The sequence below is a fragment of the Taeniopygia guttata genome, chromosome 1A, assembly GCF_048771995.1.
Source record: "Taeniopygia guttata chromosome 1A, bTaeGut7.mat, whole genome shotgun sequence".
NCBI classification, from domain to species: domain Eukaryota; kingdom Metazoa; phylum Chordata; class Aves; order Passeriformes; family Estrildidae; genus Taeniopygia; species Taeniopygia guttata.
The window spans coordinates 69,897,266-69,913,770 of record NC_133025.1 but is presented as its reverse complement, the minus strand read 5'-3'; the positions used below and the strand labels follow the sequence as shown (position 1 = coordinate 69,913,770).

Sequence of the window (16,505 nt, the reverse complement as noted above, 5' to 3'; positions counted from 1 at the left end):
TTGCTCAGAGTTAATGTTTCTCAGTTTCAGTAGGATAACACTGGCTGGCAGCTGTAGGTGAGAGGGGATTTATGGAGGGAGTTCATTCCATTAACTGGCTCCTGTGAGTCAGAGTTGTCTGTGGGATAGTGAGCAGAGCTGTGGGTGTGGAAGGGGAAAAATAGAATATGCAGTAAACCAGTACTGAATTCTAAAAATCATAGACTAGATAAAATACATAACCAGTGTTAATGCACTGTATTTGTTATTTGCTGCTTTGTAGTTTCAGAGGTTTAATACAAAAGCAGCAAAGCCTAATGAAGGACAAGTGTGCTCTGAGAGCTGTTTCCTGTTAATCAGCTGGTAGAATCACCATTTCTCCATACAAATCTTGTGCTCAGACCTTTTAGACCATGGGAATGGTAATGGTTTCTTGAAAGCTTTTATTCATTCATTATTTATTGCTCTCAGTCCTTTTCTGCTGAAACAGTTTGATTCACTATTTATATAGTGGTTGTGTTTCAGGGTTGGTGATGTATTATTCTGGTTATCCTAGTGCATGCATAAACATGACAGTTGCTGTCCAAAGGATTTGAGGGAAGCAATGGTTAGAAAGAGATAGGATGGTGATTTTTGACTCAAAGAAATGCAATTGCGTTATTTGCTTGGCTGTTCTCCATAGCTTTTTACAAAATTATTTTAATCTTGACCAAGAAAAGATGCCATTTTTAATGTTTTTAGTCTCCATTATATAGTCCCTTCTGACAGTAGCTGAGGTTTGAGTTTATAAATCAACTAGTGATTTACTTTTTAAAGACTGCTTTTTCCACCTATTCTATGTTAGATTTTAAATAATTTAATAACTAGATGTTTTTTCAACTACTTTTATTTAAATTAAAACAGTTGAATTGCCGCTTCATTTCTTCAACTACTCATTCTTCATTTCTTGAACTGTTTGTGGTAGTTTAATTGAAAGGATCAGCTCTGTCCTTTTCTGGTAAAAATACCCAAATAACGGGATTTTATATTTAGCAGAGTATATTATGATACCAGGTGTCCTTTTACATTTGACCAGTTGTCCTTTATTGAATGTTGTATATTAGGATTTTGATGAGGTTTTCCTCAGAAAAACAAAATCTGAATTAAAAAGTGAACCAATTAGTGACTGTGACTACAGTACCCATTACCCAGCACTGCCAAGCCCAGCTCTAAACCATGTCCCCAGGTGCCACATCTACATGTCTTTTAACTACCTCCAGGGACAGTGACCCAGCCACTGGCTCAGGGCAGCCCATTCCAATGTGTGACAACCCTTTCAGTGAAGAAATTTTTGTAATATCCAACCTCCCCGGCATGACTTGGGGCCATTTCCTCTTGTCCTGTCACTGGTCAGAAGGAGAAGAGCCTGACCCCCACCTGGCTGTACTGTCCCTTCAGGTAGTCATGGAGAGCCATGTGGTGTCCCCTGAGCCTCCTCCAGGTTCAGCTTCCCCAGCCGCTCCTCACAGGACTTCTCAGACCCTTCAGCATCTCCACTGCTTCTCTCTGGACAGCACCATCTGTATTTCCTGTGTGACCGTTCTCAGGTGCTTCATGTGGTTTCATCACGTCAGTAACCTGCATCTTCACAGCTCTGTGGCTCTCCATCCCATCCCTGCACCGGCTGCAGACAGCAGAACCTCACCAGTGCTGCCCCCAGGCTTATCTCTAGGGAGTTTCTTTGTTTTCCCTTCCCCCTTCCAGTGTGGTTTAGAGCTCTCAATGAGCCCTGCTGGCTCCTGTGCAGAGATCCTGTTTCCCCTTTGAGACAGGTGTACCCTGGTTCTTGCCAGCAGGCCTGCTGTCATGTAAACTGATCTATAATTAAAAAAGGCAAAATCCTGCCAGTGACACCAGGCTGGCAGCCAGGTATTGATCTGCTGGCTCTTCCTGTTTCTTCCTCCTCATTCCCTGAAAATGAAAGGACAGAACACTTCATGTGCTCCTTATCCTTTAACCAGTCATGAATCTCTACAGCAAAAGCATCTCAAAAAAGTGTTGCCAAGAGAGTGTTTTAATGATGAGTAAAACATATGTTAATGTTAGGTGAAATCTAAAAGGAGTGCAGGGATTAGGAAATCGAGGGTTGTGGAGTGGTTTCTTAGTAATGCATTCAGGGTTTCTCTGTTAATTAGGTGTACAAATCTTCTGTCTAGTAAACCTAATCTAGGCATCCATTTGAGTGATTAAAAAAAGAGCTAACCTCTGCTTTTAATTAACATACGGGTTTATATCCCTAGGGAGGCACAGCAAGGTGTTCTGAAATGTGCCTTAAGCTTAGCATTTAAGTAAGAACCACCATTGTTCCTTTGGCCTTGTATTCAGATAGATGAAGAAAAGAGAGTCCTTACCCTAATTCTTTCTAGGTCCCAGAAAACATCCAAGAGTTGAGTAGAATTTGGGTCTTCAGAGCCAGCTTGTTGTGTTGCCCTGAAATGAAATGTCTAACACTAGACAAGTGAGTGTTCCAGATTTTCAATGCTACAAGCCCTTTTTAATTTTTATTTTTAGTTCTGGATTACTAGACTCTTGTAAAACATGTAGCTCTGAGATGACTGTTTGTGTTCAGACAAGTGTAAGCTCTTGCTACAGTTGGTGGTTTGATGCCTTGAACTCATCACAGAGAATTCTATTCTTCTTTCTGTCTTGACAGTTGTTCATACAGATCTATCAGCAGATTCAGATGTTTCTCTGAACAGTGTTTAAATGCAGAGCACTTTGTTACAGGATGGCCTGCATAAAGAACCAAAAAGATTTATTGCCCAGCATTTCTATCCATTTTTGCAGATCTCGATTATCAATTATCTGTCTCTGTTATTGCAGATCTTGAACATTTATGTATTCCCTGCCTGGTCTATAAAGAAGCAAGAGTTCAGTCATTGCTCTGCAAGAAGCCTAACAGCATGACATACTGCTTGAATGGCCATGTGGTACTAATTCATTAGAAAGCAGCTTCTGAAAAGATTTATTTAGAGACAGTATTTGTTCAGTGAGAGATCTACCCTAAATGATTTTATCAATGCTGTCTATACCAATTGTCCACTTTGATTCATGGGCAATGCAAGAATATCCAGTGTTGGATAGTTTTATGTTTATTGCCATCAAGTCACATCTCCTTTATGTTCTTCTCTATTCCCTCGATTCCTAGAGTGATGTGCAAAGTTAGACAGGACAGTGCTAAAGCTTTTCACTGACAAAAGTCCTTCTAGCTGTCAGTCCTGTTGTAGGTACTCATTTTAGCTTGTCTGGTTCACATTCTGAACAGATGGATTTCTGATGCCTACTAGGAGTTCAACTTACTGCACCTGATGTCTTCGGTGGTGGGTGACTGAGTGCTGCTGCCAGAGGGAATTGCCTCCTGCTTTGGAAATCCTTGTACCTAGCAGGAAGATGTCTGTGGCAAAGAACCAATCTCCTGAATGGAAAAACTTTTCTGCTTGGGTATTTTCCGTCACATTCTAGCATCTAGTAAAGATCTTAATAATGAAAATCCTTGAATTTGTACTTGCAAAGCTGCCTCCATCACTGCATCTACCAGAAGTTTGAATGCTTTCTGTTAAGGTGGGTTGTGCTAGGCCTTCCCATTTCCAGAGCTATTCAAGTTCTTAGTGCTTTTCTGTTGCTTATCTCTTAAAGCTGCTTAGCCTCCTAAAAGTCACACAAAGCTCCTTTAGAACTCAGTGTAATGTGCTGTGTTCTGCTTTGCTGTCAGAGGTGCTGCTGTCATTTCAACATGAGGGTAAGTGCCAGAACATTTTGATCAGAGGCTTTTTATATGTTCTTTCACAGGGACAGTGATTGCTGCAGCCATATTCTAAATTTATCCTGAAATTCTAGTAATTCATTTGAACTGCCTGTCTTCCCAGAATGGTACTTGGTGAGACTTGACATATCCAGAAAATAAGGTTTTCAAATCTGTTCCTTTGTGAGTGTTGCCAATAGTTCATGACAGAGGGCTAAAATACCATGTATCGTGTCAAAAGCCACAGGTTTAGTTGAGTTTTATCCATGATTGTTGCTTCTATAAATTTTGTAGAAGAGATTCTTATTTGCTTCCTTCTTACATTTCAAAGAAAATGAAAACAAGTTGCAGAGATGGAAGGGATGCATATATTTTGTCTGGCAAGAACTTGTCTTAATTGTGACAACTTCAAGCTGTAATCTTGCAAAACTGTCTTAAAATAATTGCTGCCATTGTAGTTGGCTGTAGTGCATTGATAACTTCAAAAAGGCCCATAGTTTTTACTTCAGGAAGGGACAATGAATGAATTGATTTTGCTTTTGTTTTGTTTGGTTTTTTTTGTTTTCCTTTATGTAGCAGTGCACATATGGTAGTCCTGTACAGTAGCTGATGATACACCAGGGTACTGCTCTTGTTTCAGCAATCATTTTAGGCCTTTTGGATTTTTGACCGAGTAGGAAGGCTTGCAGTTGTTCCTTATTGTGGCTTAAAACAGGAAAACCATATGCAAACACTTTTCCAGGAAACTTGGTTTGCTGTCCCTGAAGAATTGATGATAAACCAAATGTGAGAAAATGCAACAGCAACAGTTAAAATAGGTAGAAGTTAGGGAAGGCGCATTTGAGAGATTATGAACAAGCAAAACAAGAGGCATGATCATGACATAGTAAAATTGGTTCCATCTTGTAGTGAAACAGGGAAATGAGTTGTGGGACAATACAGGGCCTCTGTAGTATAATCATCTCCCTAAGAACTTTAGCCTTGCAATGTTGCCATCTAATCATCTCAAGGAAAATTGTAAGTAAGGTGGCAAAGCCTCATTGCACCCGTGGTCAGTGCAGTTGAGAGGCTGTTTTTGCTGTTGGTTGTCTCAGTCTTGGTTGAACACATTGGCAAGAACTTTCCACGTGTCTCAATGCAACCAAATGTTCTTTATGAGATCCTGAATATCAGGTGCTCTATTACTTCAAGTCCTGTGTGCAGTATTCTCATATTTGTGGCCATATCTGGTCACCTGATGTTTTCCCTGTCTCAAGAAAATGCATTGAAATAGCCAGCAAACAAACCATCAGTAAGTTTTAGTGTTTGCAAATTGCTGGTGAGCTGCTGTCCAGGTTTGCTAGTTCAGTGTGATGGGGCTTACAAATAGTTAATTTTTGGTGAGAACTTGATTTCTGGAGGCACAGTGTGGAAAGAACACTTTCTGCTGTAGTCACCACTCCATAGTATCTGAGCACTGGGTGGCTCAGGTCTTCCACTGTCACTTGCAGGTAAAGGACACATTCCAAATTGATAGGAAGAACTAAGTGTTGTAGTGCTGTGGGCAAGCAGAAGCTGAAAACTTCTATTTTAAATTGAAACTAGTTATTTGAAATATTCAGTCCTAATTCAGAAACTATTCAAAAACTATTATTTGAAATATAGCAGTCACAATAATGAACTGCTCAACAAGGTTTAAAGATCCAGCCTACTCCCATCTTTATATTCTTAGATGAGATATAGTTGGCTTATGCATGCAAATGCAGTTATTCAAGGTATTTTGGTCAAAATATCTTTGTGTGACACATGGATATGTGCATTGAGATTTTACTGTGACCTCTCCAAACCAACTAGTGTAGAAGGTGGTTTAAATCTGGGTGAGATGGGTGATGTGGGTAAAGTAATAAGCAGTTTTCTTGTGAATTGATTTTTCATACAGTACTCTCTTACTAGAAATCAGCAGCTATTTTTCCTTTTTAGAGCATGTTGTTGATGTGTGCTGATATGTTGGAAAGTACTGAACACAAAATCTAAGGTTGTGTAGCAGAGCACCTTTTATCTTGGATTGATTCCTTGCATCAGCTAATGGAAAGATAGATTTGCTGACCTCCCTAATTGAGGTGACTAATAATACATTTTTGCAGAAAAGTTCCTAATCTATTAAGAAATGAGTCATCTTTCATATAGATGCTATTAATTTGAAAATATTAGACTTTCATACATATGTAAATGTTAAAATTCTCTTTTTCATAAGTGCCATAATAATTTATAATTACTTTCATGGGATGAGAGGTTCACAGAAGCTGAATTTGGCACTTTAGCACCTATTTCACAGATGCAATTTAGAAGTAATCTGTACTGTGGGTGAAATTTGGTATGTTGTATACACTTGCAAAATGGGATAAGATTGAACTCTGTAAGCTTTATCATGGCTGGCCTGAATATAGATCAGTTTGATGTTTGGGTATTGGCTTTTTATTTTTATTATTTTATTTATTTTATATTATCCTTGTGCACAAGGATCCATTTTATCAACACAATTTGTGACAAAAGAAACTTATGCTTGCCAGACAGGGGAAGCAGAATCTGAAAATAGTTATCTTACAGCAGTGTATGAAACTGCAAATATGCAAGGGCTCTTGTTTCTTTGGCAGCATAAGAATAAAAAATCAAGGCTCATATTTGTAAATAAATAAAACATGGTGTTTAAGTAATGTAATGCTAACCCAATTTGGACAGCTTGGTGGGAAATAGAGGTTAAAGTCAGTATGTAAATTGTTGATTCAGATGAGAAATTCCAAACATTTGCCCTAATCCCAAAATGCCTATTCTCAAGAAAGATGAGGGGCACTTAAAAAGAATCCAGTTTCTTAGTTCCAGGATCATAGCATGCTGACATTCAAAGAGTGTGAAATGTAGATTCTTGGAAGATTTGCATGAGAAGCTTTTGAAGCACAGTAAACTACTGATGTGGAAGTACCTGCCTTTGGAAATGTAAACACGGAGTAGCTGGAACTTACTGATATGACTTCAAAAATAATTTCCCTTTGAGTCCCGTTGCCTACTAGATCATTTTTGGTGTCTGACAGAGAGCTCAAATTCCCTTCGGAAGTCAGAGAACTGTCAGAATTACATTCATAGCTAAAAAACTGATAAATGTGTGGTTTTTAGGATTTTAACAGGTTTACCTATGCCTAATCAGAATTTTTATTCTTACCACACAGGTATGTGCACAAACTGCGTTAGAATATTTAGAATGTGCACAACATTCTTTTTAGAATAAGTCTTGTTTTTACTGTGCATGAGATATTCTATAGAAACTGCCCACATCCATACTTTGACCATAGAAACAGCCTACCTTAATTCGTGGTAAGCTGCTTCATGTTTACCATAGATAAAATCTTGCATGTGGACATTTAGCACTGAGAGCTGTGTACTGCACGTACTCAGTTTTACCTTGCAGCCTTTTAATGGATGTGCCTGTACACTGTGTATGAGCTGGTTGCATTGCAGGCTGTTTCTGATCTGCTTCCTTTAGGGCTTTAAATTCATTCCTGTTGGCTTGTTTGGGGTTTGTTGGGATTTTTTTGTACAAAGAGGAGCAAATGAATTAGCCTGCTGCACACTGCCCCCTTAAATGGGTCATTTTGTGTGAGTCTAGCTCAGCTGACAAATGTATTACTGATAACTTAAACTCTTTATCTATAGCACTTTTTTACCATCTTGCCCTTCTGCTGTCTCAGAGATAATGCAATGTGGGGTTGTCTTTAAAATACAGGTCCCTTTCTTTGAGTCTCACAAATTAAATCCTCTTAAAATCATAGCAGTATTTTGTATCTAAGCTTAACAGTATAAAATCACCCACTCAATTCCATTTAAATCAGGATTTTGAAGCCCCTGATCCATCTTACAGGGAATATGTAGCATTTCTGGAATCAGCAAGTTCTGTTTCTTCACAGCCCTGCTGGACACCTGACATTAGCCCTTTTCCCAATGTCTTTGCGTGGGCTGCAGCTGAATGTCAGCAGGGACTCCCTCAGACAGCCAGGCCTTTGCTTTGCAGGGCATTCAGCAGAATCCATTTCCCAGAAATGCTGCCAAAACTTTTAACTCTTTGAGCATGGGAGGGAGTGATTTCACACAGTGACCAAATCCGGTTCTCTGCCATTTTGCATGTGGTCTCTTTTGAGCTGAGTGTGGTTCATCCTCTTACAAATATTTGAAACGCTTTTGTTGTAAGAAATATGAGAGTTATTGTTATAATGCAAAAGTTTGTGCGTGTGGATTTACTGGCAAGAAAAACACCGTTTTTGCATTTACGTTCTCGTTTTCTGGTGATATACATTTGATGAATAGACCTTACAGAATTGTCCTCCTGAAATAAAATACATCATAATTATTGTATCTTTCCTTTCTAGAGAAATAGCATTGCACTCATGGTGAACTAAAAACAAAATTAAGGCAGTATTTATAGGTACTACATGTACGTTTCAGACCTGAAATGCCTTTTGTCTTTCTTCGCCAGCTGTAAAAATAATTGGCTTAAGTATAGAGTAGCTGTAAAGCGTCATTTTCCAAAACTTAGTTTTGGTTTGATTAACAAATTACATTTATCTATTTTTTAAACTTTTTTATTCCTGGGTTGGATCCTGAAAAATAAGTACAGAACTCTGTGATATAGAATAAAAAAAGGAAACGTGTTGCTGTAGTTTAACCTCAGCCAGCAATTAACTACCACACAGACACTCACTCTTTCCCTGGTGGGTAAAAGTGGGACAACTTGTGGATTGAGATAAAGACAGTTTATTAGGAATTCATTCCCTAGTTCCCTCCATCAGGTAGGTGTCCAGCCATTTCCACGGAAGCAGGGCTCCATCCTGAAGTGATGGGCTGTCAGATGCCATAAATCCAGTATCCCATACTCTCCCTTCCCCCAGATTGTATTGCTGAGTATGACATCGCCTGGTCTGGGGTATCTCTTGGGTGGGTTGGGATCAGCTGTCCTGGTTTTAATCCCTCCCAAATCCTTGTGCACCCCCAGCCCACTCAGTGGCAGGGTGGGGTGAGAGGCAGGAAAGGCCTTGACTCTGTGCAAGCCCTGCTCAGCAGTAACCAAAATATCTCTGAGTAATCAGCACTGTTTTCAGCACAAATCCGAAACACAGCCCCATACCAGCTACTAGCAAGAGAAGTAACTCTACCCCAGCCAAAAGCAGCACACCTGTCCTGTGTCCAAGCATGTAGTGTTTTCCACATGAAGCACAGCCTGATGGCTGAGCAGATTGGCAGAAAACTGCCAGATACATGTGCATCATAAAGCTCATTCAGTACAGGATGTACTGAATGTACTGGCTTTGTGGGTTTACAGTAGAAGTGACCAAGAAGTTTTCAATATCCTATGTTGCAGTAATACTTTCATAAGAAGCTTTTATTAAATCTGCTGATTTCAGCAAAACGGAATTTTTTTTTTCATGTGGAGTGGAATTTCTGATTAAGAATTTGGTAAGAGTGAGATGAGATTACCCTAAGCAGGAAATAGACTTAGTTAGAATGTGAAAGTTGCTAAGGGGTCTCTTGGCTAATTTGAACAAAGCCCCTGACACTCTTCCCTTTATGACACAGACATGTGAGGAATGCAAGGTTGAATTTTAAAGTCAGTCAATATTCAGATATTTGTGCAAAGCAGAAACTCTCACAGTCCTTTCTGTAAGAATAACTTGTTAGAGATCTACCTAAGAACATCCATATTGCTTCCTGACTGGAGCTTCCTTTGAGTCATATGAAGATGAGTAAGAGCTTGAACCTATCTTCCAGGTTGAAGCTTTCACGCCACTAAATGTTCTAGTAGGACCTGTCTTTTTTTCCCTGTCCTTATCACTACCCTACATTCTGCTGCTCACAATTGAGTCTTCAGTGTTCTCCCAGTGTCAGAGAAATTTTTAAGTGGTCCGAGTTTTGCAGAATGTAACAATACTTCCCCACCTAATTGTGACACATTTTTGTGACACTGTCACATAATTGCATGTTATGTTTTTCCCTTGTTTCAGGGAAAGAGTACATTCTGTTTCTTTTTGCTGAATTTTTCAGGCTTCTCTTGAACATACTGTATTTTTTCTTGGTGTTCAAAAATGAAAGTAATTTTCTCGGTTTAACCTACTTAGAATTTAAATAGAGGAGTTTAAGGGGAACTTAACTATGGAAGTGTTTGGTGCCTTGCTTGCATTGCAGAGCCCAGAGGTCTAATTTAGGCATTTAGACTTCTTGAATAAATTATGGGATAAGTTGTATGTCTGATTACAGCAGTTACACAGACAGAATCTGCAGTATGAATAATCTAAATCAGGTATCCAAACCCAAATGAACAAATGCATATTGGAATATTAAACACTGTAGCTTGGTAGGTCAAGCTCTGTCTTGCAGAGATGAGTTTGGAAATCCTTTCTTTAAAAAGCATATCACAATTTAATCCTCTCTTTCAAAATCATGGTAGTAGCAGTGGCTGCCTCCTTTTGATCTAAAATGTAGGGTTAGAATACAAGTCTTGGCTGTAGAATATCAATTAAATTTCTTTCCTGACTGAGAAAGTTAAAATGCACATCCCCCACTTCCTTTTCAATGGTGAGATGATAAACATTTAAATTAATTGGATGTATTGCTATTCAGGTCTTTCTGTTCTTATGTGTTCTACCAATTCAAATAAGAAGCTGTGCTCTATTTAATACTTTGTGTCGTGTCTACTGAATCTTTAAATATTTTATGCAAAAAGGAAAAGCTCCAACAGAGAGAGATGAAAAGAGCTCTCAGCAGTACAGCTGTAGGTGCATTGCATTACCCTGAGACTGCAACAGCAGGACAGTTTTGGGAACCAATACCAGGAACTTCTCCATCATGGCTTGTACTCCTACTGTAGGCTGGACACTCAGCAGTCTGCCAAGGTGTGGGAAATGCCAGTTTGAGTCCTGGTAGCTGGAGGCAAAGATGGAATAGTATTCTGCTACTTAGAGATGTGAATTTTGGGCTGCTGGATAAAAGTCAAACTCTGTCTCTATGCGGAGCCTGGCTGGTAAGTTGACCTGTGTAAGTAATATAGGCAGAGGAACTCCTGGTGTAAGAGGTTATGTTTACACCATGTCCTTTTAGGACATGATTTGAGCTGATCCTGAAGGTGCTTAGCTCTGTCAAGAGAAAAATTTGTTGGACAAAACCATAACTAGAGAATACCTTTGTGATTTTTAAATGTAGTTATGATTTGTAGTGAGGCTTAAAGACTAGTTTTCATTACTTGAAAAAAAAACAGGGAATCCTCAAGATTTGAGATATGAGCAATAAATTTCAAGCAAATACAGGTTCACAATAATTGCTTTGACTTTAATTACATTGCCTGGATGAAACTGTTTCACAAGAGCATGATTATTACTTACTTGGTAGAGTATGGCATATTGAAGCTCAGTGGTATTAAAAGTTAGTATTAAAATTGTTTTTGCATGTTTATTTCTAGATAAGACTATTTCAACAGTATTTTTCAATTTTCTTGAGATCTCTAATCAGGTGTTAGAAATTAAGTATCAGTGGCTAGTGTTGCACGAACTTGGAAAATATTTTGCCTTTCTAGGATAGTTGCTGATCTAAAACTGAAGTCTAGAAAATGGATGAGATGCTAGTAAAGCTTGCCTGCTCCTTCAGGGGGAAAATGATGTTTTCTTTGACATTACATAGAAGACAATAAATTTTAACTGAAAACGTAGTTTAGTTATGATACCAGCTAGTAATGAATGTTGTTCTATTATTCTGAGAATCATAAAAAAATTTTGGAAAGTAGAGAAAAGAACCCATTTTGCATGTTGGAAAAGAGTGGGTGTCAGAACCCACTCTTAGCATAGAATAATTTTGTGTGGCATGTTTTTCACTTACCTTTCACATAATCAAGTTTGTTCTCAACTGAGCAGCAGTTCAGAGAACAGTAGGAGTTATTCCTAAGCTCAGCTCTAACTTTTCCACTTACTCCACCTCTTCATTTTTCCTGGGAAACTGAATTACAGGCAGTTGCTGACCAGTGGTCAGGTATTCCAAACTCCCTTGTCTTTATTTCAGTGATATGGATATTAGTAAATCCTGATAGTCACTGGTATTAATTTTATTTTTCCACACCATGTATTTGAATCATAGAATAGATTTTGATTCAGTGAGCCAAAAGTTCCATGGAGGCATTTCCATGTTTAGAGGAAATAATTTCTGTGGGTCTGAGACACAGTTTTTGTCTATGTAACCTGAAGTGACATTTTACAGCAGATCAGATGGTAAAAATGCAAGAATTTGGTTTGGTGATTTAGGCCATTGATGTTTATAAATAATCCAAGTTTGATTCCAAGACAACATTGAGTAGAGGAAATAATTTCATTTAATCGATGGTGTGGTTGTTCAGAAGAAGCTCTTTTCTCGCCTGGGAGAAAGGAAATGCTGAAGTAGCAGTGTGTGGAGAGCCAGGTGGACACATGTGGGAATTTGTTTGTTAGCTGGAGGAACAACACACAGCTGGGCTGTGAATAAGTAGGGCTTCTCAAATACAAATGGAATTAACTCATGTATGGAATTGTAAAGTTATATCTGGTGGGGTAACTGTTTAATTTTAACAAAATTTGAGGACATTCACTCACTACTGCTGTTGTCAACTGACTTTATTGATGGGGTATAGGTACAGATGAGGCAAACATTTTAATGAGTGCATCAGGTTTTTTCTTACAGCTCAACCAACTTACATTCATTGAACAGATGTAGTAGTTTTGATTGCCTGCCTGTAGTGCCTCAGTTTCAAGGTTTGGACGTGGTTCTGGCATTCTCACTTTGTCAGTTCTCCAAACCACAGTCAATAACTGAAAGTTGAGATCTTTAATTAAAAAGAAAGTAATTTCTAAAAGCATTTTGGAAATCCATGTTAATTCCCTTCAGATATTTTTTTCATCTCTTACTTGAAAATAAATCTGAGCATCCACCAATATATAAATACAATGTACCTTTTAGAACAGAGTAATTATTTGTTCTCTCACCTAATATATCTGTGCTGTGTTGTCACACAGATTCTATAACCTGAAATGTAGTTGTAGATTAACCAAATTACTATCTGCCAGGTATTGTGGTTATTGAAGTAGAAGATAAGGTAATTACAGCATCTTAAACCAACCACAGAGCTTTGCATTTAAGCTGATTTTAGTTTATGCTGATGCTGTAAAGGATGTTTCCATTTTCTTCTCTGCCAGCTCTTTGGCAGCATCTGCCACCCCTGCTTTGCACAGAATCAGCACTGATGTAGCCACACTGACAACTCCGTTTGAGATCTGACTGCTAAGACATTTTGTTCGGTTTTTGCTGGGGCTGATTTTTGGCTATCAGGTGAAGTTTTGATCCTGTTGTCAGTGCCAACCACCTAAGGAAGGACAAACAGCAAGACTGTTCCCTTTAGTGGCAGTGTGGCCTTAGGTGAGCTGACAGTGTAACAGCAATTTTGGTTGCAAAAAGCTGCTCTTAGGCCATAGCACAAATAGGGGGGAAGCACTTGGTCTAAAATACTGACTTCTGCAAAGAAAATGGGTTTGGACTGCCTTTATGCACCATTCTGTACAACCAAACTAAACCTTTGTGTTTCTAAAGCAGATAAAAGGTAAGTAACTCAGCTATAAATACTATCTGCTGTCTTTTCATAGAATCACAGTGTGCTTGAGGTTGGTGGGAGATCAGTTGGTCCAACACCTCTGCTCAAGCAAGGCCACTTAGAGCCTGCTGCCCAGGGCCATGCCCAGACAGCTTTTTAACATCTTCAAGGCACTTTACATAAGAATTTTGATAAGCATATTCTTGGAGTAATGCTTGAACCCTAATCTTTGTAGTTTCTCTTTTTACAAATACTTGAGTAAAATGAAGTACTTGGATTTATAGAAAGCATTGATTTTGCACCATCTTTGCATTTTAGACCTCACTAGTGTGTCTCTCCATCAAGCTTGATCATAGAATATAACTTTTTCTAGCACTTTAGCCTAGTGAATACTGGAAATAACTGTATTGCAGACACTGGTTTTTGTAATATAAATGTAGACCCCAGGGATTGGTGCATCTGACTTATTCACATTCAGACTAAATTGTAAGCATGTCTGCCTCACTTAAGGGAGTAGAGATGTATCATTCAGTGTGCATCTAATTTGTAGTAATCAAATCTTTGTGCAGTGTCTATACTTGTCTGTTATGGCTTGATACTTCAGTCTTGCAGAGAAGAAAAAACTTATTTATCAAAATATAAACAAGAACATTTTTGTAGGCAAACTGTGCTTCTCCTGTATTGTCCCATTATATTAACCCACTGTATTGAGTCATTGAGACAGGATTTATTGTCTTGCACAACAACAAATTACTGCTGATCATTTGATTGACTTCATATTCCTGTTTGTGAGGTGGTGCCTTCTCTTCTGTGCTAAAATCCTCATGCATTAAATTTTATGATGTGACACTTTTCCCTATGCAGCATTTATCCAGTTTTCTATAGTTGTGTTTCTTCATTACAAGCTGAAGTTTCTTCTCCAAATCAAATGGGAAATCTGTGCTAGGTGTAGAGTTACTGCTGAAGAGCTTGGGAGCCTTTACAGGTGGTTATGTTTTGTGGGTGATATGTAAATTCTAGTAGCATTGTGCCCCTCTGCTTTGCCAGGATAGTAATTCTATAGTAATTCTGGGTCTTCTTCTGCATAACTGTTCTATAGGGGAAGTGAACATTTGGAAGGGTACTATTACAGGTTGCTGAAAGCTGCTGGCATTTTCCTGTTTGAAACAGTCACTCTCTCAAGTTGTTGCAAGTGGAAGAGTCACTCAAGCAAGAGTCTTCTAAGTGTTAAGCAACCTCTACCAGGCATAGAAGGAGGAACGTGACCTTTCTGTAGTATAGCCTCAATTATATAGTATAACCTTAATTCTGCTTTAAGAAAACATTGTTGTTCTGTTTGCATGATGGTTTCCTCTTGGTTGGTGGTTCAAGAGGTCTGATGTGGCTCATACTGTTTTCTGTATTTCTCCAGTGGAGGGAATCCACTGATTTGATTTACTTGTTGTTTCAGCATATGCAGATGACTATCCAGGCTCTCCAAGATGAGCTGCGGATCCAGCGGGACCTGAACCAGTTGTTCCAGCAGGACAGCAGCAGCAGGACCAGCGAGCCCTTCGTGGCAGAGCTGACAGAGGAGAACTTCCAGCGGCTGCACGCAGAGCACGAGCGCCAGGCCAAGGAGCTGTTCCTGCTACGGAAAACCTTGGAGGAGATGGAACTGCGCATTGAGACGCAGAAACAGACCTTAAATGCACGTGATGAGTCCATCAAAAAGCTGCTGGAGATGCTGCAGAGTAAAGGTCTGTCAGCAAAAGCCACTGAGGAAGACCATGAGCGGACACGACGGTTGGCTGAGGCAGAGATGCATGTGCACCACTTGGAAAGCCTTCTGGAACAGAAGGAAAAAGAAAACAACATGCTGAGAGAGGTGAGTGACCAAACATATCTCCAATCTTAAACTCCCCTCTGTCTCCTATCCATTTCACAGTTGTAAGGAAAGAATCTTCTGTCCTCTCTATAAGCTGTATTTTACATTAGATTCAATAGAATTTGCCCATATTTTAAAACTTCTTTATGACTTCTTTGCATGTACCTTTTGGGGTTTTTGGTGTGGGCCCTGCTTTGCCTGTAGTGTCCGTTGGAAACTGGAGATGAATTGTCCCAATGCCTGTAAAATGAATTATGAATCCTTCTGTTCTATTGTAGTTAGAGAGAAAGTAGCTACCTGTATTTAGGTGAGAGTGGAGAGAGAAATCTTTGCAAGAGTAATGGATGATTGCTCAACAGTTTCCATGGAAACAGTCATCTTGCTGTGAAGGGTATTTGATAAAACTATTAGCTGCCCTGGATGCACAGCCAAAAAAGAGATTTCTTAAAGGGACACTGCTGCACAGTAATACATAGTAATGCCTTCTCACCATCCTCCTGAAAACAGAAAAACTATTGTTATGTCTGTATTGTACCTTAAAAGAGTACAGTGGCAGACATTCTTCACTATTAATAATTTTAAACTAATTATAACAAAATATAGTTTATATAGAATACAAATATTTTAGTAAAATGAAGGAAAATAAATGAAAGAAAATGAGTTATTGTGTAGCCAGCGTCATTACATTTTTTGATATTATTAAATGCATTATCCTCTTGTCAACCAGCCTCCTAAAGTAATAGAATATTAACTTCTAAAAGGCTGGTAATTCAGCATGGATTGTGTAGATGCACAGATGTGTATACATGGATTCACTAGTGCTAAGATTCTGTATAAAGATTATTTTACATCTGTCGACTGAAGGCATGAATTGATAGCTATCCATGTATATGAATCTAATTACCTGTTCCGCACATTGGTATCTATCTCATGGTTCAGCATTTTTTGGAAAGCTCTATTGGTATAAAAGACTTAAGGTCCCTCTCTAAGAAGTCAAGAAAGCAAGGCCTGGAAGAGTTTTTTGAGATGAGTGTATGCAGCACATAAATACTTCTTAATACCTCTTATTCATATGTTTCCAGGGCCTGACCCGTAGTGCCTGTGGTCTTGCAAGCATTTATATAAGAAAGCTGGAGCCCATTGCATTTCTGAGCCAGATTTAGGCCAGATTTATTTTTTTAGAGCAGTAATCTCTTGAGTGTCTGGAGTGAAGATAATATGATTCCAGAGTTTCTGCACTACAGTTTTTCCTT

At 38.8% G+C, this 16,505-nt stretch overlaps 1 protein-coding gene across 19 annotated transcripts in view; it reads left to right on the top strand.

Moving 5' to 3' along the window:
* The window catches only part of ERC1 (ELKS/RAB6-interacting/CAST family member 1), a 273,023-nt gene that overhangs the window by 42,351 nt on the left and 214,167 nt on the right, over positions 1-16,505 (top strand). For 18 of the 19 annotated variants that reach the window (XR_012053774.1, XR_012053773.1, XR_012053772.1 and 15 more), the window contains one exon: positions 14,836-15,252. Coding sequence is in view for 16 of the 19 variants with exons in the window: in XM_072923902.1 (XP_072780003.1) it covers positions 14,836-15,252 (417 nt within the window). In the remaining 3 variants the exon portion in view is untranslated. Of the gene's footprint in view, positions 1-10,577; positions 10,803-14,835; positions 15,253-16,505 lie in introns of those variants that run through there. The other variant, XM_072923903.1, reaches the window with a different exon arrangement.